Below are 27,805 nucleotides of genomic sequence, written 5' to 3'. Positions count from 1 at the left end.
TTATTTTCTTTAATGAGGGGTAGGCTGTTTGCTGTAGGAAATCCATGGCAGCCAATGTATAGCTAATGCTCTGATCTCGGCACATAGTCTAGCACTTTTGTCCGGTAAGCATAACAGGCAGTGGGTTCCTTAATGCATTTAAGGCAAGTTTCTGATAGTTAATTTCACAGTTTCCTGAGGGTCAGCTGGTGTCGGTATCTTTTAAAAGGCACGTCATTTGAATGGGGGTCTTGCTTATTTCCTAATCTCCTGAGGATAAGTTTGGCATATTTTGATATTGCAATTAACTACTTTGCTGTTGTGCGTAGACTCGACAGTGCAGATGGATTCGAAGGGAACCTTCGCAGCTATGACATCTTTACGCAGAGGGCTGGGTTTGCTTCTTTTGATTGGTAAGTACTATTATTAGGGTGCACAGCCACCCCATATATTATTCTCCCAAATGGCTATTATTGAAGCAAATCTCTACGGAAATAATTCTCCAGGGAGGAAATGCTATAATAAAACATGGCTTCAAAATTCATTTGATTGTTGCCATAATAACCCCCTAAATCGCCAGCCTTTAGTTACTGCTATTTATTATCGTAACAATCACCCAAAATGTGTTAAGTGCTTTAGTGAGCACATAGAAAGGACATGGTCATAGTTCTTGTGTATCTTATTTTTAAAGAGCCACTGATATATGCTTCTCTCTAGCTGATCTCTCTCTCTATCTCCGGCACGCATTATGGTAGCGAGGAACCTCCTGGAAAGCATTCACTGCAGGAATGATTCTGCCAAAATCTGATACTCTTTTTTTATTCCTCTGCTCTCTCTTTTTTTTTTTTTTTTTTTGCTACTAAAGGATGTTTGCCCCCTTTGCTGCTTTAAAAATTCATCTGCACCTTTTCCTTAATTTCTCACCTGAAGTTATGGTCACATTTGTGAAATCACAAGCAGAATTGAAGGGTTTTAGGAACAGGTTGGATAAACACCTGTCAAGGGTGGTCTAGGTTTACTTGGTCTTGCATCAGTGCAGGGGGCTGGACTTGATAACTTCTTGAGATCCTGCACCTCTATGATTTCATTTTTCTATAATTCCATCAACACCAGAGATGGTGTCATTTGGGATATTTGGATCTGGAATCTAATTGGAACCCAAACTTCCTAAAAGTTTGGTGAGGTTCAACTGTGATGTCCCTGCCTATCTCTAAAATATGAAGATTCATCTCACAACGAATGATAAGGCATTGCAGAGGCAACAGCTATAAGAATATTCACACAGTCCTTGGGTACCTTCGTACTAGAGAGATGTAAACAATGTGGAGGACACAGAGGCAAATCGATTATTTCCTATATTTGGGGGTCTTGGGAAGCGGAGGTGTTCATTACAGTCTGGGACACTTTTGTGCTCACAGTCCATGATGAATAAAAGCATCGGCCTAGAAGAGCAGGACAATGTAACTGAGTAACACCACCCATTGACATCAATGAGACTTCTCAAATGCTTAAAGTTAAGCATGTGCTTAAGAGGTTTCCTGGATCGGGGCCAGAGTGCTCAGCTGTGCACCTTGGCATATCTGAGCCCAAAGGCAGGGGGAAGAAAGTTGTAATAATTATGCCCCCATCTCTATTTCCAACTGCTTACGAGCAGGCAATAGGACTTCAAGGCCTATTGAGGCAATGAGATGCTTGCTTATTATTTAAAAAAAAAAAATCTTTCAGGGCTTTCTCTAGTAGTAAACCTACTGTGAATTAGGAAATTGATAGCTAGCGGAAAGTTCCACCCTTTGGCTCTGGGACATGATACCGCAATGATAGCCCTTCCCAACCTGCACAGCCTTCCATTCATTTAATCATTACAAGGGTGTGGCAGTTAATGACATGAATGAGAACAGCATCTGTAAACCAGGGTAATTATCACCAGGGCGATTACAGAAATTAGGTACTCTCTTCATTAACTTCAGTGAACACTGGACCAGATCACAGAGGAAGAACAGACGTACTTGGTTATCTAGTACCACCTCTCCATTTCACCCCGTCTAACCCATCATACTTTGTCTGGTGAAGATTGTACCCTGGGGAACAATCTATAAGGCCCTCCCTAGTCTAGTTTTAAAAGCCTCAAGCAAGAGGCAAACAGGAAACCATCAACAGGAAATTGTTTCTCACCAATTAGCTTAAATTTCCCTTTGCTTGGTTTCATCTTGTTACTGCTAGATTTATCCCCTCTGGCCATCCTGAACAATTCCTCTCCTTCATGCCTCAGGGTGTAAGAAGGCAGATCACCACCTCGGGTGGTGAACAAATTATTTCCCAAGACATAGGTACTGTGTGATAAGCAGGTGCATTAGAAGGTTTTTACTGGCCTTCCTCAAAGAGAGGAAGTTGGCCTTGTGGTTTCAGCACAGGAGATCTGGGCTTCAAGTCCCAATTCTTCCCCAGTTTTCCCATGTGACTTTGGGCAAGCCACTTAAGCTTATTTGACCACCGTTCCCCCAAAGGGGTGTTGTGGGACTTCATTCATCAGTGCTTTCAAATTATGCCGTAGCTGGGCTGTGTAGAGAAAAGGGAAGTATAATTCAGCACTGGAGACAAGATAATGGATGGATGGCACATTTGTCAGTTCAGCATGGCAGGAGACAAATACTAGACGAGCCGGTCTATTGATCTGCTCTTCTATAGCAGGAGGCAGAATGCAGGACTGGATAGAGCATGCATCTTCTCTAGCAGGACAGTTCCTATAGGGTCTGGCCCAACCCCCTTGAATTCCCTGGCAAGGCCCCTGTTGACTTCAATGGGCTTTGGATCAGGCCCATAGATGCGATTCTATCTGGCTGCTGGAAGAATGTGAAAATGGATCTTTCTGCCTAGTGTCTTGGCAGCCTCTCAACACTGGCTTCTGCCTGGCCTGAACGAACTCGTCTGACCTAGGTTAAGGTTTCATAATAAAATGCTCCAGGGAGTGGAGGGACAGGGAGTGGAGAACTGCAGAGTTCCTTTGAATAGCTAGCTAAAGACTATGTAAACAGGTTAACAGACAGTTGCCAAAAATGCGGGAGGCTGATTAGCACTTCTCCATGTGAACCACCCTTGATGATCAAACAGTTCAAGCCCTCTGCAGAAACCTCCTCTTTGGCTGGGTGGCGGAGTGCAGAGAGGGACTACCCAGTGTTCGCATCCATCCTGTCCTTTGCAATGGACTGCAATGGGCAGGCCTGTTTCCCTGCCCTTTCCTGAAACACCCCATGTTGTACATTCAATGCCTTCGCGCCCCAGGCAAGCCCCGTTTTCCTCTCCTCATTCTGCTACTGAGGTCAGAAAGACTGAATCAGGAAATCGAGGCAACGGATAACAGTCCTGGTGGAATGAATCCCAGGACGCTGAGCACCTGCCCCAGTATCAATGGCTAGGTTAGAAAAACAAACCCACAAAAACACCTCCTTGAAATGATTCATCCCCGTTGAGTTTGTGCATATACCCAGCCATGTAATCACATGGGCTTCTAACCATAACCAGCCCATCTTCCTCCACTCCTTTGTATTGTTCATTATGTTCACTTGCTCCAACTTGCCTGACATCGGAGTTGAAGCCCTTCAGGGCGGGTCATGCCTTCTCCTCCGCATTTGTATGTGATGTGTCCCTGACCCTAACAGGGCCGTACTACAAACACCACCATGTAGGTAATAATTATACTATGAACTTTAAGGCTCCCTGGATTATTATTGGTCTCTTGGGTCCTCATTTGGGTTCCCACATCTGTGCAGTCTGGCGAGGGGGTTGTGGGACACTGATGGGCTATTAGAGAAGATTGGGGAGCCAGGCTGCAGAAGCCTGAGATTGAGGTGCAGGAGTGAAATGCAGGAGTGGGAGGTCAGACATTAAAAGGACCTAGATGCCCTCAGCAGGTGAACAGAGCGAATACTGCGGTGTCTCTAACTCATGTTACAGAGCCAGGTCATGGGAAATGCAGTCTGGCAACAAGGAGCCAACTAGTGTGAGCTTGCTCAGACCCCCCATGTGCCAGCCTTGCCAGGTTGTTTTCTTTAAACAAACCCTCAGGAAGCTGTCTGTAAATCTGTAGCAATGTCTATCCTGGGGATGCCGCTGGAACTTTCTATAAAGCTCTGCAGCGCACCTAGCTGGAATCCCTAGGACCTCCAGTCTGAGCCTTTGGCTGCTGGTATTTGTCAAGGTCCCTGCTCTGAGAACTTCTTGCCCTGCTCCCAGTTTCCTCCCCATCTCTTTATGAGGGTCTGATTCCTCTCCCTTTTCTTCGCCGATTCCTCACCCGCATTTTTGTTACTGATGCTTGCAAGGTTATCCCTTGTCGGGCAGACAACCCACAGCTGCCCGCTCACTACATCTTTCAAGCCATCACTGCGCCTGGAACTAATTGGCATCTTTGCTGGCAGAGGCCTCCAAGTTCAGGCTGAGGTTTATCGGCAGGAAGCCGTGTGGGGAAATTTCTCCTGCTGCTCTCTATGCTTTGCCTAGTGAGTGGATGGAGGGACATCAGTTTCCATCACCGCCAATCTGCTGCCTTTCTCCCACCCCTAAATCCACACCAGCTTTTGTCAGCAGATAGAGGAATATACTACATGCGTGTGAACATGGAGACACACACATCGCGTGGTCAGAACGGATACAAGGAAAAGGATTGCTAAGATAGAAATGATTCTATAAAATATTGTATTAAGAAGGAGAATCAGGAAATGAAAGAAAGAAGATAGTGAGGCAAGACTGATGTTCTGAACGGGTCTGTTGACCCATATTTGCAGGGAGTAGGGGGGTAAGCTACACGTCTTGTTGTGAAGGTCTCTGACCTGGATTCTTAAATGGAGTCATGGTTTATTATCTTTCAGGTTGGATGGTGCCAGTCGCAGGTTCTGTTGCGATGTATCCAGTAAGCAGAACTTTACATATTATATATAAATTGCCCCTTTCTTCACTTGCAGGCGTGTGTGAATTGGAGTCCAGCGTGCTTCCAATCCTGATACCAATAGATTAATGGGAGGTAGAAAACCAGGGCCAAATTCTGTCCTGTGAGTGTGGGTGTGGAGCCCAATCTCCCCCCTGTCTCCTAAGCAGCCAATGGATTGCCCTCCTCTTGAGCACCTGTGCAAGGTGAGATGGTAGCTAAACTGGGGTTAACCTTTTGCTCACAAGCACCCAGTAGCGCCACTTCCTCCCGTCACGGGCCCAAGTTGAATTCTACTGCAGAATCATCAACGGGCCCAGGTCTGCTCAAAAGATGAACCCAGGCTCACGCAAAGATCCCCAGCAAACCCCTCCATATTAGTCTGATCTAGGTCCTGAATTCGTCGTGAAATCTGAAACAGGGTGAGTTTTGCAGAATTGCATCCCACAGCTCTGCGATGAAATAAGCAAACGTGGCAGAGCCCGCGGTGTTTTTTAACTGCATTGCTACACAACTCTGACCCTTTACCAGCTGCTGCTGCCCCATTGGGAACAGTCCGTCCTGTTTAGAATAGGACAAAGAATTAAATGAGAGATGGGTTGGAACCCCTAAACTTTGGGGGGTTTGCTGTCTGAACCCAATATTAATCTGAATTTTGCCAATGGTGCCCTAGTTAGAATGGGTCAAATGAAAACCCTGGATCTGGACTCTTAAGTGTGTTTGAATATGGGATCCAAACCCAAATGTTTTGTGGCTTGCTCCTATGGCTGTATTAAGTGTCTTGGTGTTATTGTAACGAGTCCCTGAGCTCACGTTCTCCCTCTCTCTTTCTCTCTGCTCAGTGCACCAGCAGCCCCGTCAATGGTAAGTTTCTCGCCATATAATTTCCCATTACAAATATTTCAGATACGTCCTTTTGATACCTTTGCTCCATTATCTCCAGCTGTGTGTCTTTCTTTTTTGAGCAGAAGCTGCCCTATGTGCCCCAGTGAAAAGGTACGTGAGCCATCAGCAAATAATTCCAACCATAGGGTCCATTTGGGAGGATGCACCTTTGCCAGGGGATGTTGCTTGGGATGGCAGGATAATAATAATAGCCACACGTAGGCAGCACCTTTGTTCCTGGAGACTCCCAGAGCATGGTACTACATAGGGCATTTCCCAACGAGCAGATATTTGGGTGCCAGTGGCATGAGGGGCAGAAAGGGGAGGTTTACAGAGCAGCCAGATGGAAGTAGTTTGAGGGATTATGCATATTCAGGACTCGCCCGGGCAGAATGTCTCCTCAGAGTGCCAGGAAGGCATGCTCTGCAGTGGAATAGCTACTGCTGAAAACACTCACTGCATTCAGACCTTGTGGAGATCTGACCTTGGCCCAGTGTAAATAATTATTAGAGACTCTGTCCAAGACTTGAACAGGCTAGACCTTAGCCTGGATTTAATTTGGTTTCTGCAAATGTATCAGTTATTTGTAAGTATCCACTGAGTAGCCATGGCAAATAATTTTGGGCAATAGGTCATTCACTTTCACCATTTGGTATCCAGTATTTGTTATTTGTGTTGTCTGATTGGTCACCAAGGTCACACTGTGTTGTTTCTGCTCCCTGATTGGCTGACTGAAACTTTTTAAAGAGAAGAGTAACAAATAGCTAACTTCAGTCGTGAATACCTGAATGAATGAAATTTCATGCTCAGAATTGGAATTTGCAAACATTTTCACTAATACCCAGTGGCCATCCAACTACTCCTGAAAAATGCGACCCCATGGATCACGGGGAGCTGAAGTTGGGGCTTTTATTTGCAAAGAGATTTGTGGACCTATGTGCGAAATATGTTACTGTTCCTCCAGTTCTGCCATTCAATTGTCGCTGTGCCAGGTGAGGTTAACACAAAAATTGAGACAATTGCTTTTCCCCTACAGTGTCAGCAAGGAGACACTCCAGAACATAGCCAGTGGTGAAAGCTCCCCCTGCAGTATCTCTTTTGACCAATATGCATGTGCGCAGGTAAAGTTGCTTCTTTTCTTTCCATGGACCAGTGCATATTGTTCATTGAAAGTTATAAAGCCAGTTAACGTCAAAGAAATCCCACCCCCTCTCTCCGCACAACTGGTTACATCTGGAGTGGCCAATGCATGGTGCGTATTCAGATTCCCAATACCTGGCCCAAAGATTCTGAGACATGAAATAGGGTAAAACATTCCTGTTTTGTGTGAGCTTCTGTTTCCCAGGAGTGCCTTAACCAATAAACTAATGACTAAAGCACGATGCTAAAGTTAATAGCCAGCAGCTTTATCAAATGTACCCAGCTCTGCTGAAGGGCTGCATAGAACTGATTAACAATCCCAAAATGCCCTACCCCATTATCAGTAGATCGTGTGTAAAATTTAGATTAGAGTTTGAGACTCTGTTACTTCCAAAGTCTTGGTCTGGAATGCGAAGGGTGTTCCATAGACACCACTCCTTAAGTTAGCTAGATCCCAGCTGGCATTTCGAGTTTGTGTTTGAAGGGAATTAGTGGAATCTACCATTGCATTACCTTCCTACCTTTGGGATCATCCTGATTTTCATGGAATCATAGGACTGGAAGGGACCTCGAGAGGTCATCTAGTCCAGTTCCCTGCATTCATGGCAGGACTAAGTATTATCTAGACCATCCCTGACAGGTTGTGGAATCTCCAATGATGGAGATTCCACAACCTCCCTAGGCAATTTAGTCCAGTGCTTAACCACCCTGACAGTTAGGAAGTTTTTCCTAATGTCCAACCTAAACCTCCCTTGCTGCAATTTAAGCCCATTCCTGCTTATCCTATCCTCAGAGGTTAAGGAGAACAATTTTTCTCACTCCTCCTGGATGGGGCGATACCATCTTTTTAATCCCAATTTATAGGAAGGTGGTGGGACAGTGAAGTTTCAGGAATTAATCAGAGCCCAAGAAATGTCATCACAGTGCGGGAACAAATGTGTTTGTACCATCTGCCAAATCTCCAGAGATGGCAACTCTCGCCCACCAGGACAGGATAGTCCTTTGAGCAGAGCAAAAAGAGAGTTGAGATCCTGGAAAATTATGCAACGTAGCTCACGTCTGTATTCATTCATGGTTCTTGGCAAGGTTTCCATCTCACTAGCAACTTTACCCAACCAGATCTAGAGCCATTTTTTCTTTACATGAAAAATTTTAACAAAAACATTTTTGTCAAAAATTTTCTTCAAAGGTTTTTGGCATTTTGGTTTTTTAATTAAAACTTAAACAGTTTCACTGGAATGGCGACATTTCCCCTGGAAATTTCCCATTTGGACAATAAAGGATGTTTTTTGTTGAAAAAATATTTTGAATTAAAATTTTTGACCCACTGTAAGCTCTACCCTGATTTTGAGGGATGTGTAGGTTGATCTATGTGGGCTAAGACATAGGATCAAATTCAGCGATGTGGCTACGTCTAGAAGGAATCTAAGCTGGTATAACTTGAAACGTTCTTTTGACCCCTCACCCAGGGCTGGATTTCCACCTTACGTGGCCCTAGGCACGGCATCTTCAGCGCCCCCCTCCCGCCCCCATCTATAGCTGACCTTCGTGTTTTCTGTAAAAAAATGAAACTTTTCACCCACTTTTAACTTTTCGGCGCCCCTAGGCACATCCCTACTGTGCCAAATTGGAAATCCGGCCCTGCCCTCATCATAAGAGCTGCACCACTTCCCACTCCCTTACGCGTGCTCATTGGTAGGGAAGTGTAAACGGGTCTACGGGAATCTGAGACCCGATACGGGAGTCTGTGTATAATTCCCTTTTCTTTTCCAGAGCGCTTGGCTGCAGGTTTTCAAGGATGATTTCCTCGAGTCCTTGTATCCTTGCCTCAGCTCCAGACCCATCAGTGCTATGGATTCCATGTATTCCATTTTGTTCTTTTCCAAATTTGACACCAATGTACTTGTAGCTGCCCTGGAGAAGTTCAATACCCGGGTAGGTACCGTATATCCAATAGCTAATTCCTCTGAAATGTTAACTCCAGTGGAAGGCAGGTAAATCAGACACCAATTGGATTTCACAGTCGATATGGCAGTTCAGCTACTTTATTTAGGTCATTGTATTCTCACTTGGAGTTAAATATAAAGAAGGGCACATCTCAATCAACCTGGTCTCCAGAATATCCGAGAGGTTCTTACCACCGGGGAAAAAAAATTGTGGGAGAAATAGTTCTAAGCTAAATAACCAAAATGCCTAGACGATATCAAATGTTGCACTAGCTGTTGTTATTATTTGCAATGCAGTAATGTCCAGCAGTCCCAGTCAGTATCAGGGCCCACTGTAGTAGGAGCTGTCCAAACGCACAGGAAGACGTGGTCCCCGTCTTGAAGTGCTAAGATTGATTCTATTCGTTAGTGTAGAACACCCTGTGGATTTACATTTGTGTGTGTTTGGAAGTCGACATCCATGTGACTCTGTGCGTTTTCTCCGTGTTCCTTCCCTTCAGGTCTCTCGCATGCCTCTTTCGCAGGAATGGAACGTGATTTTCTTCAACGGCATCTGGGAGAGGATGCTGCAGATGCCTGATGCGACTAGCCCCCCTATTTTGTCCCAATGGCTCAAGAGACTTCAGCCATTTGTGGTCAACCCAAAGGTCTTCACTTGTCTTCATGCCAAAAATACATCATGTGGAACACTTCACAAGATGTGAGTGCTTAGCACAGACCTCGAGATGCTGCAATATTGCTGGAACGGGCAGCCTGCCCTCCCTCCATCCTGCAAAATCACAGCCAGCTCCTTAGCTGGTGTGAAGTTGAAGTTTCATTCAAGGATTAAACTAGTTCCATTGAAGTTTCCAGCTGAAGAGATGGCTCAAAGACATAGTTGTCTTTGCCCTAAGCACATCCCAGAATAGCCAATACCCTGAAACAGTCAGAAGTCTCTCCCGTTACGTAATGGCACACAAACTTCGATGTACCCAGTTCTTTCTCCATTAAGGCCAACAGGGGTTAAGACTGGGTGGTGTAGATGATTTACACGACTTGAAAAGGAAAGTAATTCTTATAGGGAAGGAATATTATTTACTGGTTGGATTTTTATTTAGTGTGAGACAGAGATGGGGTGAGCAGGTAGCTGCTTAGATTAGGATTGAGTCATAGCTGAAATACAGGACTCTGTTAAGAGCCACAGTAAGTAAAGTTTTTTCAATAGGTCTCAACTCACACTGTTATTACACAGCCACCTTAGCAACGTGCTATCATTATTTTGGGGGGAGATACTTTACTGTACTGAGATGTGGCCTTCTAGATACACCCATGGGCCTATTTATACTTATAAATGACGCTCCTCTGTGCAATGAAATCGACAAATGAGGTGATTTTATAGACGCACACTCAGTGCGTGTGTCCTGCAGCAGTCGCCGGTACACTTTCAAAAGGGTGCCAGTGGAGTTAGCAACATGATTAGGGTGACCAGAGGAGAATTCTAAAATATCAGGACCACCACAGGGGTAGCGCTGTTTCAATTGTTACACTCACCCATCCGAGTCTTCGGCAGCACTTCGGCGGAGGGACTTTCAGTCACTGACGGTCTTCGGTGGCATTTTGGTGGTGGGTAATAAACCTTGCCGCCAAGAAGGAAGTATCTGCCGCTGAAATGCCACCGAAGACCGTCGGCGACTGAGGGACCCGCCACCAAAGTGCCGCCGAAGACCCGGACATGCTGGGTGAGTGTAACAATTGAAAAGGCACTCCCCCTGCCAGTCACGGCCATCTAAACAACAAGGAAAATAAATAAATAAATAAATAAGGCGCCCAAAACAAAATATCGGGACAAATGGCATCCCGACTGTAGTTTGGTTGGGACACGGGACAAACTGCTCGATATTGGGACAGTCCCGATTTTATCGGGACGTCTGGTCACCCTAAACATGATCTCCACAGGGAGTGGTCGTGCAAGCCAGTCCCAGCATCTGACTTTGAAAATGGACCATTAGGCTTTAGTTCACAACCTCACATAGAGCATACCCAATGGGTGATGAGTAGCATGACTCCAAGTATAGCCTGCAGGTTACCTGCTTCTGAGAAGAATCTAGCCCTTCTGGGTTTGACTGAGTTTGAAACATCTGCTTTTCCCTCTAGAGTTGCTGCCCTGAATGGCATCTATTCTAACCTCACAGTGGAAGACCAGAGGAATATTTACAAAGGGCTCAAATATTATCTCACGGGGGACGGTAAGTGACTTATTTCTACATTAGAAAGAAGATTGGGCTTTAAAACACTAACGGATATAACAAGATTAGACACAATCTTTCTGATGGCTGAGGCTTCACAGTGCACTAATCTTCTCTTTAATGGCTGTGGGACGGGTAACCTGGTAATTGATCAGGTATAGATTCCTTGCCTATAGGGTTTAATAACACAAGGCTTTCAAATACAATGGACACAATAATTTACATTCTGGCCAGCCAAACTCATGGCCTTCCCTGCTGAAAGTCAGTACAGAATTTGGTCCAGAGAGTTAAAAATCCAGTTCCGTTAACTCAGCTAAGAGAAGGGAACCATTTAAAATGTCTACTTGTGCCGCATACTTCATCTAGCAGAAGGCAGTGGCGTGCACACAAACTTTAATCTGCATGCAAAAAGCCTGTGGAGCATTCGAAGATGGCGGTGAAATAGCTGTGGTCAAATGTTCCAAAGGCCGCTGGATATACACACCCAACCTCTCTGTTCCGTGTGCAGTTACTTCCTGAATGCACAAATGCAGGGTTTTTTGCACGTACCTTAGAATTTGAGTGGGGAAAATAGATGGTGGTAAGCTATCACTTCGGGGTATGAGGAACACAGATACCATGATGATGGGTGGCTAGAAAATTATTTGAGACAAACCAAACTTTTCTCTTTTGCAATTTTAAGGGGGCGGGGAAGGAGCTGAAGTATCTGGTGTATATTTAATTATTTATGTGAAACAGCAGCTCACGTGCAGTTTTACTCAGGGCTGTACAAAACCAGCACAACTTAATGCCTCGACATGTAAAGACCTATCGATTATTTATGAGCACAAACACTTGGGGAAGTTTTCTGCTCTGCATTCAGAGGCGACTCGGCTCAGCCAATTTCAGATTGCAATTTGGAGCCTTAGTTTTACAAGGGGGTTATCCATGTTTTGCAGGATCGAAACAGAATTGCTACAATGCAGCTCTTCCAAGCCTGAGTTCCACCGCTTGGTTTGCTAATTATTTGGGTTCCTTTATGGAGCATGCATTAGTGGGAGACCTGCAGCTCTTTGCTGATGAGCCAACTGTAAGTACATGCTCCGAATATGCAATGTGCAAAATATTAGCTGTGAAAACTAGTCTGAGGCGAGATGAGAGCAGCCAGCCTCAAGATAACCTGCTCATTCCTCTTCCTCTCCTGCCCAAAGCCAGGAAGATGCGAATATTTGAAAAGATTTTTTGTAACCTCTAAAAGGTTTTACTTCATTTGCTATTTACAGCAAAGGGTCAATTTGGGTCTTTTTTACATCCAAGTTATTTTGCTCATCCCTCATTATAACAGAGGCAAGTTTCTGTACTTGCACTGAAATTGGCTTCCTGGATGGTAATTCCTAGAAGCCAGATTGGAGTCAGCGGCGACAACAGGCTTTACTCCAAGGCCGGACGGCTTTCTAAAAGAGATGTTCTAGCTCAGACAAAGGCTTGATGCAGACATTATTCAGTGAGGTTCTCTGGCGTGTGTTATGCAGGTGGTTGGATCAGATGATCATAACTGTCCCTCCTGGCGTTGAAATGTGTGATTCTATGAACATTATCACCTGCAGAGAAACTGGCGCTAATCACATCACACTCTGATCATAAGAAAAGCAAAACAGATTAAAAAAAATTAAGGGCCTGATTTTCAAAGGTGCTGAGTATTCACTGCTCCCATGAAGTCACCTCCCCTGACAAGCACAGTGTGGCTAACTTTCAGCACCAGTCACATGATATTTGGTGTTTTTCTTCAAGTGTTAGCTCCTGGAATCATGTTATTACATGAGAAACTCAGCTTTTGCTTAAAGTACATGTTTAGACTTCATGGTTTTCGAAACGGGCTTTAAAAAGCGACCCAACTGTACCCTAGGGGATCAGAAAATAGAGGCCAAATTAAACAAACCCCACATTTATTTATTGATTTTAAATAGCACCATTTTTAAGCCACTCTCCTGATTTTTAAGGCCCAACTCATGATTTTTTAACACGTGAGGTGTAGGCCATACAAAAGCAGAGCCCAATATTTATAACCTTCCCTCCGTTACCGCTATTTATTCACAACTCATCGTATCCAAATCCAAGATATTGCAGGGTCCCATGTCTACAGCTGATGACGGTCGTGTCAAGTGCATGCTCAGATTTTCCGATTACAATTTTTCACACCAAATCATTTCTTCTATTAGTTTAGCTCTGACTAGTGACCTGTTGGAATCTCCTCATTCAGACTCTCTTCTGCTCTTGTCTGACTACCACATAGGGCCATAAGGAATATGATTAAAATGCCCATTCAAACTGTTTCTGCTTTTGCATGTCAACCCTCTCAGCTTCAGAAATTTGCCCGAGATCCAGTCAACTTACAACTGATCAGTAACCTCAGTTTACCCAGGGAGATGGCTGTGTATTACACCTCATTCCTTACCTCTGCACCTGGCTTCCAACTAGCAAGGTAAAATACCAGCACTTGCTTCTACAGCTCACTTGTGGCGTACCTTGGTGTCTTGATATAGCCATATCCTTGCTGTCTGCTGATTTTGAGTGGCTACTTCTGATGCATCTGAAGAAGTGGGGTTTTTACCCATGAAAGCTTATGCCCAAATAAATCTGTTAGACTTTAAGGTGCCACCGGACTCCTTGTTGTTACTTCTAAATGATATTTAAAGCATAATTCTGATCCTCAGATGAACACTGTAAAATTGACCTCTTTGTGGGTCAGACAGAGCCCTCGGTGAATCAGGGGAAATCTGCTTTGTTGTGCAGTGCCCTCTGCCGACTAAAAACCAGTAGCACACAGAGGGTTATTCTGGGAAATCCACGTTCTGCCCCAGCACTCGGCAGAGACTGGAAGAGTGTAAAAGCCAATAGGGATTGTGGGAAATCTGCATTGGCATATAGAACCCCCTGCAGAATCTCACAAGAAACACATTTGCCTTTCAGTGGTGGATGGAACAGACCCTCCTTTAACACTTCTAACTTTTTCCCACTTCCAGCCTCCCAGACAGATTGGTTTGCTACCTCAGCCCCTCTGCAGTGAGCGACCTTGACAGAAATGGCGCTTTAAATCTGGCTCAGAGGATCACTAAAAACTGTGTCCCAGGTCCGATGCGCAGAGACACCAAGAGACCTGCACCTTCTCTGACAACCGAGGAGCGGCAGGTAAAGCCCTTGGCTAGTGACCTGGAGCTCACAGCCCTGCTGAGGTGTGAGCTCTTCTCCAGCACTTGTGGGGGAGGGATAGCTCAGTGGTTTCAGCATTGGCCTGCTAAACCCAGGGCTGTGAGTTCAATCCTTGAGGGGGCCATTATAGGGATCTGGGACAAAAATCTGTCTGGGGATTGGTCCTGCTTTGAGCAGGGGGTTGGACTAGATGACCTCCTGAGGTACCTTCCAAGCCTGATATTTTATGAAAGAACAGTGCTCCCAGTGGACACAAACACATTCCCATGCCCATGCTTGGCCCTTTGTAAGGGGAGAGCTCAACCCTGCACCATGTTAATAATACTTCACACCACAGGTAACATTTTGCAAACATTACCACGTCCCCCCTCCCCCCAAGATGGGGAAGTGCTATTATCCCCATTCTTCCAGTGAAGAAACGGAGGCACAGAGACGTTAAATGACTTGTCCAATCAGTGACTGAGCAAAATGCAGTGTTGTCCACAGAATGGGGACCTAGATAGACAGAGAGCAGTCTAGTCCCATGTTCATTCCTTTAGACCAGTGATTCTCAACCTTTCCCAACTACTGTCCCCCTTTCAGGAGTCTGATTTGTCTTGTGTACACCCAAGTTTCACCTCACTTAAAAACTACTTGCTTCCAACATCAGACATAAATATACAGACATGTCACTGCCAGTCTTACTGAACAATTGCTGACTTTCTCATTTTTACCATATCATTATAAAATAAATCGATTGGAAAATAAATATTGTCCTTACCTTTCAGTGTATAGTCTATAGAGCCGTATAAACAAGTCATCATATGAAATTTTAGTTTGTACTGACTTCACTAGTGCTTTTTATGCAGCCTGTTGTAAAACTAGGCCAATATCTAGAGGCGTTGATGACCTGGAAGACCTCTGCGTAGCCCAGGGAGTACACGTACCCCTGGTTGAGAACCACTGCTTTAGAATACACTGCCTCATTAACATTAGCGTTTGACTAATCTTACTGGGAAAGTCCCTGGACATGCTACTGGCGCCATCACTGACGTCTTCTCTGTAAAATTCCAGTGATTAAGACTTCCAAAGACAAGGGAACTGAAATGACCCTCCCCCGGGAGCTGGGTTCACCATCTCGGATATTCTGAATTGCTCCTCTGTCACTGTGGGCTCTTTGCAGGTTGCAACCTTGTTGGTGAACAAATTTGAACAATTCCCTCCTGAAACCCTGAATGCCTTGGGCCAGGCTGCAGTCGGGCTGTCCATGTCGCAGATTGAGAATGGCATCAGCGACAGAGACCTCAAAGCATCTCTTCCTTCCCTGAGTGAAGTTTATGGCTGGAATGCTGAACAGTCCAGTACTATCGTTAACAAATTATTCAACTCTGGCTATCAGGTACAAAGAGCGCAAGCCGTGTGTGTGTACTGCCTCTGGTCTATCGATCTTGTAGATCTAACCCATTGATGGCCAATCATTTGCCCTTGTCTTTATGATTATGCTGCAGATCTTGGATGCACAAAACCTGGCAGCACTCGGGAGTTTGGTGGCCGGCTTAAGCAGCAGCAGACTTCAAAGTCTGCCTCCAAAAGTGATCTTGGAAGCTGTTAAGATCCCTGGGTTTGTGAAGCAGATAGTGACCGTGCCCTCTGCTCTGAAAATGGCACTTGTGGAAAAGGTGAGGTCACTTTTCTTTTCAAGGTGGTGTCACGTGTAGGAAGAGCCTGAGGAGGGTAGTGACTTTCCCTGCTTGAGAACACCCTGTGTTGTGAATACACATAAGCGTGACCAGACATGCAAACCTGCAGAGGCAATTTTCTGCCTGGCTTATTTATGTACTTACAGCAGGGGCAGGGCATTGCAATGAGTGTGGTTGGGATGGTCCTGGCTTCCTGCCACGGTAGCTCATAATAAAGCCTGATATCACTCTGGGACGGGTCTCGTTTTAGGCCTAGGCCACAGCTCTATCGGAAGGGAGTAAAAACTGAACTAACCTGGCTCATGGAGAATTCCACTCCCAGGGAAAGAGTCTGAGATGGATGGAAGGTTTAGGGCTTCTAGCATGTGAACAGTTGTGAGGGCCATTCAGAGACCCTCCCCAGGGCGGAGTGATATTCCAGTTTGCTATGAGCTCTGCTGAGCTCCTTCTCCATACGCTGACTAATGGAGATTGGTATACGTGCCACTGTTGCAATTGCAGGAAATCAGACCCTTTCTGCTGGCCACGATTTTACACCTCAAGTTCACGTGAGAATGATTCCAGACAAAGAAGAAAGAGACCACTGTTAATTCCCCACTGTTAAGTGCCCGGCAGGAGAGGCTATGACTTTCGACTGGCATTCAAAGCCAGCTGTTGGACTCCCGAAAAACTGACTTACAGCAACATTCTAGTTCGTGCTCTTCTAACTTGCCAATGCTGTGTGTGAAGAGTTAGGAAATCGACATGTCTTTGGCCACAATATCGCCCAGGAACTGTGCCTTCTGGCAGGCTGAGAGATTATCTATATTGACTCCGATTTCTAGCCTGCTGAACAGCGTTAAAGCATAAAGCTAGGCATTGCAAGGAACTCTTCTGTGCTCTGTCTGCCTGGGCCTCACAGATAGATACGCATCGCTCTAGGACGTTCTTTGGCAGACCTTTCAGATTCACCTGTACCATTGCATCGACTCATAGCAGCTCTCACAGTCAGATAGATACGCCAAGCAGAAAACATTCCTTGGCATTAATTCTCTGGTGACTACCCAGATGGTCAGAGGGAAAACTACCTGCCTCCAACCTGTAATTCCCTTCCCAGTGATTGCTCTTTTTAACCTCCACGTGGGGGTTGTTTTATTTTTCAGATTGCTTCAGCTGCAGGGAGTCCTGTCAATCTGGTTAAATATGTCCCAGACAGTCTGGCTAGCTACATCCCGAAATCACTGCTGGCTTTTGGTAACGAAAAGCCCAGCGTTCAAGAGCTCAACCGGAAACTGTGGAGCCGGGAACAAGTAAGCTGTCTCGCCATTGCTGTCAGCTGCAGCTGTGGGCCTGTGCAGTAGTTCAACTCTGCCCCCATGAGCTGTCTAAGAATAAAGCTGAATGTAACGAGATGATCGGAACGCGTTGAGTAACACACTAACATTCTCTTTGGCTTGGTTCTACAGGCCGCCATGTTTTTCGACGATGTAATAAAGACAGAGTCCAACTTCAGCAGGTAGCATTCCTTTTTCTCTCTCTGCTTTTCCATGTGTGTTGAGCCATTGTTCTGATTTGCAAGTGCTCCTCAAATTCATCCACAGTAAGAGAAAGGAAAGGCCTGGAAAACCCAACAAACTGGGTTTCGCCACAGTGGGGCACTTACAGGTGGTTTGCAACATTTGTCCATAACCTAGTCTTGTTTCCTAAAATGAAGTTCCTGGCCCAGGCCCACTGTCTCTAAGGCCTTAGTGTACTTGGTTTGTCTCTAGAAAACATTCCTAATTGAGAAACCCTGTTGCCAAGTTTTATTCTAATGACTAAAATGTTATGGGGACTGTTTCTCTCTCCAGCTACTGTGTGTCTGGGGCAAATATAAAATCAGTATCAAAGTCATGCTGATTTTACAATATATGCTTTTTAATATGGAAAGCAATTCACTTTTTAAGGGCTCCGGCCCAGTCTATGGACCCTGGGAGAAATAATGGAGAGATTCCTCCAACTTGGGCAACTTCTGTTGGGACAAATGCTACAGCTCTTCGACTGCCGCTTTGTGTCCTTTGACCATGCTTATCTGGCTGACCATGGCCTCCTGGACTGCAATAGATATAGGGTAGCATGGAGCCTTTGGCTAGAACTGTTCTCCCACCCTAGAACTTATTCTTGATGACCCGAGTATGGGGAATTTTAGGGCTTGAAGGAGAGCTGGTAGGGGCATGTATGCTACTGTGTGCTTGTTAATTCTAGAAGATCAGTACCAACTCTCTTCTCTTCTGAAGGACTCCCTCACCGCACCTAACTTGCTTCCTTTGGATTTTCAGACTTTCCCCTTCTGTCCTCCAAGGCTTCATCTGCGCAGCAGCCAATGAGATGGAAACAGAGAGATTTCAGCAGCTTGCCAAAGCCATGAAGCAGAAGAATGTCAAGCTAGGAGAAGACCAGGTCAGTCCCCACGTACACAGAGTGCCACGTTGCTGTTGTCATGAAGATGTTCCAAGGCTGAGCGCGTTTACCAAGAACTCTCATGCTTTAGGCGGGATGTGTCCTAGCTCTGAACCACGTGTTAATCTGAATCGCTGCCATTACTTTGGCAAGGTCAAAACCTGGCTAACAAGGTTTTGCAAGAACCTAAACCTCTTCAGACCTAGCACCATGCTCTCTAGTCCCCCCTCCCTGAAAAGATATTTGTTGTTTTTTCTTCTTTCATCTGAACTCTGGTTTATTTTCAGCTGAGTTGTTTGGCTAAGAGGGTGACGCTCAATGGCATTCCCAAGGATTTAGACAACTATCCTAAAGACATGCTGCTGTTTTTAAGGTAACTTCACAAAGGCTTTCATCTTGCTGCCTTATTCCAGCTGTGTAAAGAAGGAAGAGAGTCACTGAATTCCATAAAATACCTAGCGATGCATCAGTGTATATCCATTTATAATGCACACGTCCCCATTGTATCAGCCAAATAGAATGAAATGCACTAAGAAAACAAACTGCAGAAAAGATAAAAACTGAATTAGATTTTAAACTTCTTTTAGTGGTAATAATCTAGGGGGGTGTTAATAATAAAGGCACTGATTGCTTTGCAAAATGTATTTTTGTCTTGATAGTGTCCCTGTTAGAGCACACTGGATTTTTATTCCTTCCTGGCTTTGTGAATATTTTCACATGCAACATCTAGTGAACCCGAAAAGCCAGACTGTGCAGCTGAATTTCTCTACGCTGCCGATATCCTGCTGGGCTTCTGCATCCAAAGCATCAGACGTGCACAGCACTAGCTTGGGTTTCAAAGCAGATTTCCCAGGGAGAAAAATAATTGAAAAGAGACTCATTCAGGTCTCTGGGAAGAACAATTGCAAAGTGTTTGGGATATGAAATAAACTGTAGAATATGGATGATGGGATGCGGGGGTGGGGTATTTCAACTTAAGTGAATTTGAACTTAACAAATGTATTGTTTAATAAGATGCTCATGGAGTGTTTGCCTTTCCAGCCCTTCAGATTATGCAGGGACAGGAAGCTGTCAACAGTACTTCAGTAACATTGGGGAAGCAAACATTGACCTGCTGCAGAGAGATTCCCCACAGCGGAAACAGCTGCTAGAGGAAGCCTTAGCTTGTTTGGTATGCAGTCAGTAACATGGACGGACAATCCAGGGTCCCCGGAACTGAATGCTGGGCTGAGAACAATGATTGTGAATCTGCAAACAGGAAAAAAGGCTGAGTTTTCATTCTTAACCTTTGACGGATGTTGCAAATCAACAAAACCTGAACGCTATATTGTAGGCTGCATGGTGTTTTCCCCAGGTCATAGCCTCCAAGGCTGTCGGCTCACACAAATTGCTCCAGTCACCAAGGCTGTGTGGCCACAGAGGACAATGTACATTTCTCCTGTACGGAACCCAAGAGCTGTATGGGATTCAGAATATAACTGTAATGAGACTAGTGTGAAAATGTCACCACTGCCCTGGGGGGGACAGACTCAGAACTGTTCACCTGTGTGGCATAAGCCCTATACTGCTCAGAGCTAATACACAGTGTCCTTTAGCTCTGAGGTTTTGGAGCAGAGAGATCTGAACTCTGTACCCCTGAGGGTTGAGGTTCTGAGCAGTCACAGACTGTAGCAAAGAGACACCTGTGAAATTCTGCTATAAGTGGCCATGAATTTGGGATACTGCTATGGAAAGGAAATGCTCTGGCCCATGTCTTTTAACATGTGACCCTCAAATGCTTTGAGAATGTAGAAAGAAATGTCACCTGAAAAAAAGGGCCGTAGGACCCATTCTAGATCAGCCCATTTGTCCATCTGGTCCAGTATCCTCTCCTGCCATTGGTCCTGGTAGTCCAGTACCAGAGGAAGGGGTGAGGGAACAGGTCACCAGCAGGAGAGGAGAACAAGGAAAGGATCAGGAAAGGTTCTTCCACAAGAAGGCAGGCTTGTTACACCAACAAAACTGCCCCACCCCCAGATGCACCTAGCCCAGTGTGCAGTGCTGAACAGGGGAGGGGAAATTCCTTGCTGACCTCTGCAGGACTGAGTCTGTTCCTGGAGGCATGAGGGTTGATTTCCCATATTAGATTCTTAGCCCGCACGGCAAGAAACTCTGCAGAAAGGCTAGAGAGGCCCAAGCCACATCTATCCATGAACTCTGGGGAAGCACAGACCCAAATGCACACATCACAAGCCTGGCCTCTGTATCAAGGGCCTGGGGATGAAATTCAAGCCACAATCCAGACCCAAACTCTGTGTCTAGGACTCCCCTCTAGGGAATAAGAATGGTCACCAGCACTGTGAATTCTCCAGAGCTAGTATTCTTCCCTTTTTACTGACCACGTCTATTTTATGAACCTAGAAAATTCCTGGCTCCCTGGTGAGTGAAGAAAACGCAGAGATTCTGGGCCACTTGGTTTGTGACCTCGGTGAAGAATACATCAGAAGTTCCAGTGGGAGTTTGCTGCCGCAGTTAAATGAATGTGAATCCTTCGTGCCCAGTCAAGAAGAGGCTATTAGAAATGTCCTCAGCAGCGGAAGCACTCCGTTCGGGTAGGATTGCCATAGGATTTGCTTCCTTTGAGATTTACAGAGCCGATCCATTCAGATGAAGGTTCTGGGAACAAGCTTTCCCACCTGTTTCTAGTCAGATCAGAAATATAGTTAGAACAGCCATTTCTCTTAACAGCCTCAGCCCTTCTGAACCTGCCCAACACCTGGAAAGGCAGATGCAAGACGAACTTGGGGTGGGGAGAAATAAGTTAACCAAACTTTTCTGAACCTCGGCGGTTTTGACTCAGATTCAGGTGGCAGTCTGGGTCTAAGCTGAGTGGGCTAATAGTTAAGCATTAGCCTGTGAGCTATGGAGACCTGCAGTTCTAGTCCTGGCTATGACCCTGCCTGCTGTATGGGAAGTCATTGAATCTCTCTGTGCCTTCCCCCATCTAATGTGAAGGTAGCAGTAATTTCTCTGCCTGCAGAAAGTGCTTTGTGATCCTTGCATGAAATGATCAACTATAAAAATTCAGAGTTCTTTGCTATTCATTCTTTGTATTCATTTAATTATTAAAACTGGCTCGCCGATCCCGGAGTTCATATCCCCAGTGATGACGATTAGCCATGTCCTGTTGGAGAAAAGTGGGGAGAGGATTATATGATGCAAACATTTCCATTTTTTTTTTAATCAAAAAGTTACAAGGGCATAAGCCCTGCAGCTCCTAGCCTGAAAAGGATCCCAAAGGAATTCTCCCTCTTCTGGAAGCTGATCAAGCATGAATTTTTGTTTTCAGGCCCCCTTCAAAGTGGTCAGCTTCCACCCTGAATGAGCTCAGTGGACTGTTCCGTCTATTTGATCGTAACATCTTGCAAAAGATCCCTCAGGTATGTTACAAACGGGCATCTTGCGGCTTCCTGACGTGTCCAAGGTGTGAGCGCGAGGCCTGATTTTGCTCCCAGTGAAATCGATGGCAAAACTCCCATTGATGTTACCAGTGCAAAAGCAACCCCCCCCCCCCCCGTTGCAAATAGCTTTATTTAGTGTGGCTAATTACTGGCCAGGCTTGGCTTTGTAGCACCAGTCTGTGTGTGTCGCGAGTGATGTTACTGCTGCAAGCAACAGGCACCAGCTTTCCAGTGAAACTGGCAAAAATAGAGGTCTAGAGATTATCACACTGTAGACTGAACACTCTAATGTAATGCTGTAGGTGGGGATTGGGAAAGTTCGTGCAACGGTATTTAAATAGAACAGGGAGTACAGGGGGTACTCCCTTTGGGACGCTTTGGTGAGTGTCGTGTGTGTGTGTGTGTGTGTGTGTGTGTGTGTGTGTGTGTGTGTGCACCACTGCCCTCTAGTGGACAGAACACACCAGACCTGCTTGAGCTTTTGAAAGTCTCCAAAGAATGGTCACTAGCTCTGGAGCACGCGGTGGTGATTTCTAGTCTCCATAGTACATGTAGGTTCCTAGCTATGGAAGTGGCCACAGAGAAACACACAGGAGCTGCAAACCTCACACCCCTGTTGATCGATTTTCTTTGCAGAACGTTTTAATCCCTTGGCTGAAAAGCTTTATGCATGATTCACCATTGCCGAGAGAGCAGCTGGCCTCCATTGTTAAAAACCTCCTGCCTTCCAGGTGGAAACGCGCTGCCGGTACGTGGGATGCTACCTCGGCGCATCGATTTCAGCCTGACGCTCTTCTGCATTTAGTTATCCTTGGCCCTAGTGACAGGACTCAGCCTGCGTCTTGTGGGGCCTCCTGTGAACATCTAAACAGAGCTCCTCCTTGCACCTGCCACAACCCTGGGAAAACCCACCCCCCCGATGACCCAGTTCCATGGAAGGGCCTAGGGGGCTGGGGGGCTCCTGGCTATTAATAATACCCTGAGTTAGATCTTGGCGTGTGAAACTGAAGAAGGTAAAGGGCTCACTCAATTGTTCCTGGCTTTGGGTAGGTGCACCAGGAGGGCCAACGGAGGCCTTTTCATCCACAGCGTTTGTACCCCACGGCAGAGCTGGGCATCTGCCCACCACTTGCAAGGGCTACGTGTGTCAGGTCCAATGGCTGGTGCTAGACTCCTCAGAAGGAATGGGGAGGGGAAGAGCCTCCATCCATCCCCGCCCTTCACTCTATTCAAGGGCAGTCTCCTTCTACATTCCTGGAGGGTTTGTGCAACTGCTGCTGGATCGGTGCTCTGCAGCGCCCCCTAAAGGCACCATTTAGCTCTAATTGTCTTATCCCGTCTTGGGTTTTAGGGTAACTGATAATGCAGGATGATGAGGCTGTAATTATTCAATGCTTAAAGCAAAAGCCCTGTAACGCTGGAGATGTCTGATACTTGCTTCCACAGAGTGCCCGGCGGATAAGACGATAACAGAGGAGGTGGTAAAGGATGAGCTCATGCCTATTTACTATACCCCTGAGGAATTACAGGCCTGTTTGCAGGGTGTCACCCTGGTGGAGCACCTGGAGCAAATGTCGCATTACGCCTTCACTGATCAGCAATTGGCTGTGCTGAAGAAGAAGCTGGATGAGGTAATGCACAGCAGAAGGACATCAAAGCCTCGACTCGTGCATCTGTTTATAAGCTCTAGCTGTCAGGGAAGAGATCCAGAGAACGTGTCCAGCTCTCTTCTTCCCAAGACGCCTGGTGTGATCGAGGAGATGGAGCGAGCTTGTGTCTGAGCATGACCAGACGGCGAGTGTGGGTGTGGGTGATGCAGAGAGCGTGGGTGGGGTGCTGGGGAAAGGAACTGGAGAATGTGCAGGGAAAGAACAGATCTATGCATTTGTCTACCTGTTGGTCCTGCTTCTCCATTGGCCATCAGAAAAATATAGTGCATTACCTTGATTATAATATCCGTTTGTCCACAGCTGTATCCCAGTGGATACCCTGAGAAGATAATTCCCAACCTTGGGGCCATCTCTTCCTTAGTCACCATCAACGACATTAAAAAATGGAATATAACTTCAGCAGCTACGCTTGCCGTCCTGCTAAGCAATGAGCCTCCTAATGATCAGGTAATTAGATGGCAGCTCAGCGCTTACTTATTTATTTGCTCCATGGTTTAGGAGATCCTTATTTTCGTGGGAGCTGCTTATTTTATTCAAAGTTGGGTGACCCGTCCTGGATCACTGGACCAACCTTTTTTGTTTTGGTTTTGGTTTTGTGCGTAGTGGACATTTGCTTCGCTCTGGGGGGCAGGGGAGGGAGGAATACTTCCAGGTGATTCAACTTCTTTTTAAAAACATTTGTAGGCTGCTCTAATTATCACAAAGTACACTGACTTGGGGAACCCACTGAACGTCACTGCTCTGAATGCAATCGGTACACGATATATTTGCCTTCTGACGGAGCCCCAGCTGAAAATGATAGAGCCCAGCAACCTCAAGTGAGTGATCTTTTTTGTTCCTATTTTCCCATCCAGCCAATCCTTTTCTCTTCATCTAACACAACCTAATCCAGGAAGCAGTGTTAACTACAATGGGGGTTAGTGCCCAAGCCTAGATGTCAGGAACCGTACTCCCAACTCTGCCACTTAGCTGATGTATGAGCTTTGGGCATGTCACTTGACTTAACTTCTCTCTGACTATTAGCTTATTTTCTTCTATACAACCCTTGACTTTTCTCAGTGGGTATTGGGGCATAGGGTTCTCAGATATAGCAAAAAGAAACTCAGATAATTATTCATGATGGTGCAAGATTTCCAAAGAGAGAAGGGATGCAAGCTTTTATCTCCCCAAATCTTCACTTTTCTGCAGAATGACCAAGTCGCTGGACCCGTCAGCCTGCCCTCAGTCTACAAAAGACATCCTGTACCCCAAAGCTAAACAAGCTTTCTCCGACCAACGCAACCAGTTCCCGGCTTATTACAACCTCATCAAGCCATATCTAAGTAAGCAGGACTCCATGACCAATGTAAAGCAGTACTGACAGTCGAGATGGGCTGAGCCTTCCGGGCGAGTCCAGATCAGAACTTCTGCAGAGTTGAGAGTGTTTAGATCTGGGGCGTGAAGGTTCGGGAGGCCTGAATCAGAGGCTTTGGTTTCAGGCCCTTTTCTAGTTTACAGCTGTGCAAAACTTTCACAAGAGATTGAGGGCGTGCAAACCTGATTTGAAATCCCCCTCCCACAAATTTATACATCAAACACTGATGGACCCAAACTTACAACGCTGCTGGGCTCCACGTGGATGGGATCAGTCTGTATTCAGTCTGATGGGGCAACTTGAAGCTGGACTAGCACTAGGTGTTGACCCAATGAGTTAGTCTCCATCTCTATGGGAGAGTTGTGCTGGGGGCCCCAGGCTCATGAAGGCTGCATATACCATGAAGGTGTAAATAACAAATCCGGGCTACGTGATCAGCATGACCTGGCTAATAAGGTCTATGCAGACTAAGAACTGTCTGCCCTTCCTGGCCTCACAGTTATTCACACGCTGCACAATCACTGAACATCTGGGGCCAAAGTCATCCCTGGAATGACTCCATTGATTTCCAAGAGATTGCCAGGGAATCTCTGTGGGTTTGTCTCAGAACGTCAGCCATGCTTTCTGGGTTTGCTTCATTTTGTTTCTTTCCCACCCCAGCCGGTGCTCCTGGAGAGGACCTAAGAGCTCTCAGCAAAGATAACGTGAACATGGATATTGGAACTTTCATGAGCTTGAAAAACGACTCCGTGCTGGTGAGTGTGACCGTACTGTGAAAGAGGAGTGACTCCAGTGTAAAACCATTGTGAGACTGGAATCAGGCCAGGGTGAGTCACTCCATCAGTGGAGTGACACCAGCGAAAGTGAGATCTGAGTTGAGCCTGGGGGATGCTGCCTCCAAAGGGAGGCAGATTTGGTTTGGAGCTTCATTTTGGATGTTTCTCCAGATTTCGGGACTCTCCCAAGATCAGACTCTATAGCAGTAGCAGCAGCGGTAGTGACCCCATTGTGCTAAGCACTCTACAAACACTTATTTAAAAGTTAATGCCTGCCCCCAAAAGGTTACTTCCCAAGCCTTCTAGCTTTGGGCTGGGCCAGAAATATTATTGGTAATGTTACATTTTATCTGCAATACAGAAGCCCCTTTTGAAAATCTTGCCCTCAACTGTTCTACTTTGCTTTTCCCCTAGAATCTAACAGCTGACGATATCAAGGGCTTGCTGGGACTAAATCTTCAAGATCTGAAAAAACAACAATACAATTCACCTGTAAAGGACTGGATCCGACAGCAGAGACAGTCCGAGCTGGATAAACTGGGCATTGGGCTCACAGGGGGAATACCAGATGGATATATCAGTATTCCACCCAAGATTGAAAGTATGAAATATATGGCTTTTGGTTTCCATCAACTGTGCTTAGATGCCCCTTTTTCTGATAAAGCGGGGAACAATCGTGACGATTTCTGGTTCAGAAGTTTCATGGTTGTGTAACACTGACAGACCCCGGTCGGCGGCGGGCAGGATTGAACCTGGGATCTCTGGAGCTAAATGCATGATCCTCTATTGCATGAGCTAAAAGCCATATGGCCCTTAGCTAACGCTGTAGAGCAGATGCATCAATCTCTCTGTAAGTGGTCTCGGTGCCAGTAGAAGGGACAGAGCACCACCCAGGAGGTATCTGGGTTACAGTTGCATGTCAGTAAAGCATATGTGCCATAATTTACCAGGACTTTGAATCTATGCAGTAAGGCCCAATATTAAGATAAATAATCCAACGGTTTTATTGAAAACATCCATTCTGTCTGGAGAACTCAATAGAACCAATTAAGCACTTCAAAAATGTCCTATTCCAGCATGTGTTGGGTGTTCGGTGAAACCTGGGATGGATAATTTGGGAGGGATATTTCAGGGGTTCCAAAGTCCTGGTCCACACTAACCCCCCACTTCGAACTAAGATACGCAACTTCAGCTACGTTATTCACATAGCTGAAGTCGAAGAACCTTAGTTCGAACTTACCGCAGGTCCAGACGCGGCAGGCAGGCTCCCCCGTCGACTCCGTGTACTCCTCTCGCGGAGCAGGAGTACCGGTGTCGACGGCGAGCACTTCTGGGATCGATCCCAGAAGATCGATTGCTTACCGCCGGACCCGGAGGTAAGTATAGACGTACCCCAGGGGTTTGCAGATCTTGCCTGGATGTTACCAGAGAGGACAGGAAACGATGGCTGCTGAGCTTTCGGTTCCTCGGCAGTTATACTTCTTCTCGTTTCTCTAGAGCCAACCTCAGCCTCTCTGAGGACCAGCATCAGCGCTTTCCACCTCCTGCCTGCGTTGCTCCTAAGTTTTCTCCTGGCTTCGTTCCTGTCATGAAAATTTTCACCCCAGCAAACAGGAAAGGGGAACTAAACCTTGATTTCTCTACGGCGTGTCAAAGGAAGACCCAGAAACATACAACTGCAGGGAAAACCCTGCAGCATGTGGGGGAGCAGGAGCCATCTTAGTTGCTTTCCTTTTTTTATTCATTCAGTTCGAAAACAAGATTGTGAGCTCTTCCGGGCAGGGACCCTCAGCTCTCTCTGCATTTGCACAGCACCTAGCGCCACGGGATCCTAGTCCATGACTGGGGCTCATAGGTCCTGCCACACAATGCAAATAATAAATAATCATAATCTTACCACATCAACTGTATGGTATTAGCCCAGTAGGCAAAGGGGGCTGGTATCGGGATATCGTGCATGCTTAAGAATGTATCGAAAGCTTGTTGGTTGCCCGCTGCAAGGCTCTGTGGACTGGGCACGGAAATCGTTGGGTGGCTTTTAAAAAAATATAAAAGAACCGGGCTGAAAATTGCCGAAGCAAGACGGCAGGATTAATAGCGCCATGCTCCATTCTGTGATGCACAGAACAGGGTCTAAATTGTTTTGTGAGTATTGGCCAAAATAAACAGTCAGGAATCCCGAA

The 27,805-nt window shown here is 45.9% G+C and overlaps 1 protein-coding gene across 1 annotated transcript; it reads left to right on the top strand.

Moving 5' to 3' along the window:
* Window positions 1-74: 74 nt before the first annotated feature.
* On the top strand, window positions 75-27,805 carry LOC128844930 (uncharacterized). Its single transcript, XM_054043084.1, has 29 exons — window positions 75-104; window positions 309-392; window positions 4,845-4,885; window positions 5,743-5,764; window positions 5,869-5,896; window positions 6,822-6,906; window positions 8,699-8,860; window positions 9,372-9,571; window positions 11,005-11,096; window positions 12,035-12,165; window positions 13,436-13,557; window positions 14,099-14,264; window positions 15,448-15,663; window positions 15,773-15,943; window positions 17,107-17,253; window positions 17,410-17,459; window positions 18,262-18,382; window positions 18,670-18,755; window positions 19,424-19,553; window positions 20,783-20,973; window positions 21,711-21,801; window positions 22,459-22,570; window positions 23,269-23,453; window positions 23,793-23,939; window positions 24,177-24,310; window positions 24,681-24,814; window positions 25,507-25,601; window positions 26,037-26,223; window positions 27,120-27,805. The coding sequence occupies exons 2-29, from the start codon at window positions 323-325 to the stop codon at window positions 27,212-27,214; spliced, it is 3,411 nt and encodes a 1,136-aa protein (XP_053899059.1). The 5' UTR covers window positions 75-104; window positions 309-322; the 3' UTR covers window positions 27,215-27,805.

The sequence above is a fragment of the Malaclemys terrapin genome, chromosome 10 (genome assembly GCF_027887155.1).
Source record: "Malaclemys terrapin pileata isolate rMalTer1 chromosome 10, rMalTer1.hap1, whole genome shotgun sequence".
Taxonomy (NCBI): Eukaryota; Metazoa; Chordata; order Testudines; family Emydidae; genus Malaclemys; species Malaclemys terrapin.
The sequence above is the reverse complement of the archived record's forward strand: the minus strand, read 5'-3'. Positions and strand labels throughout refer to the sequence as shown.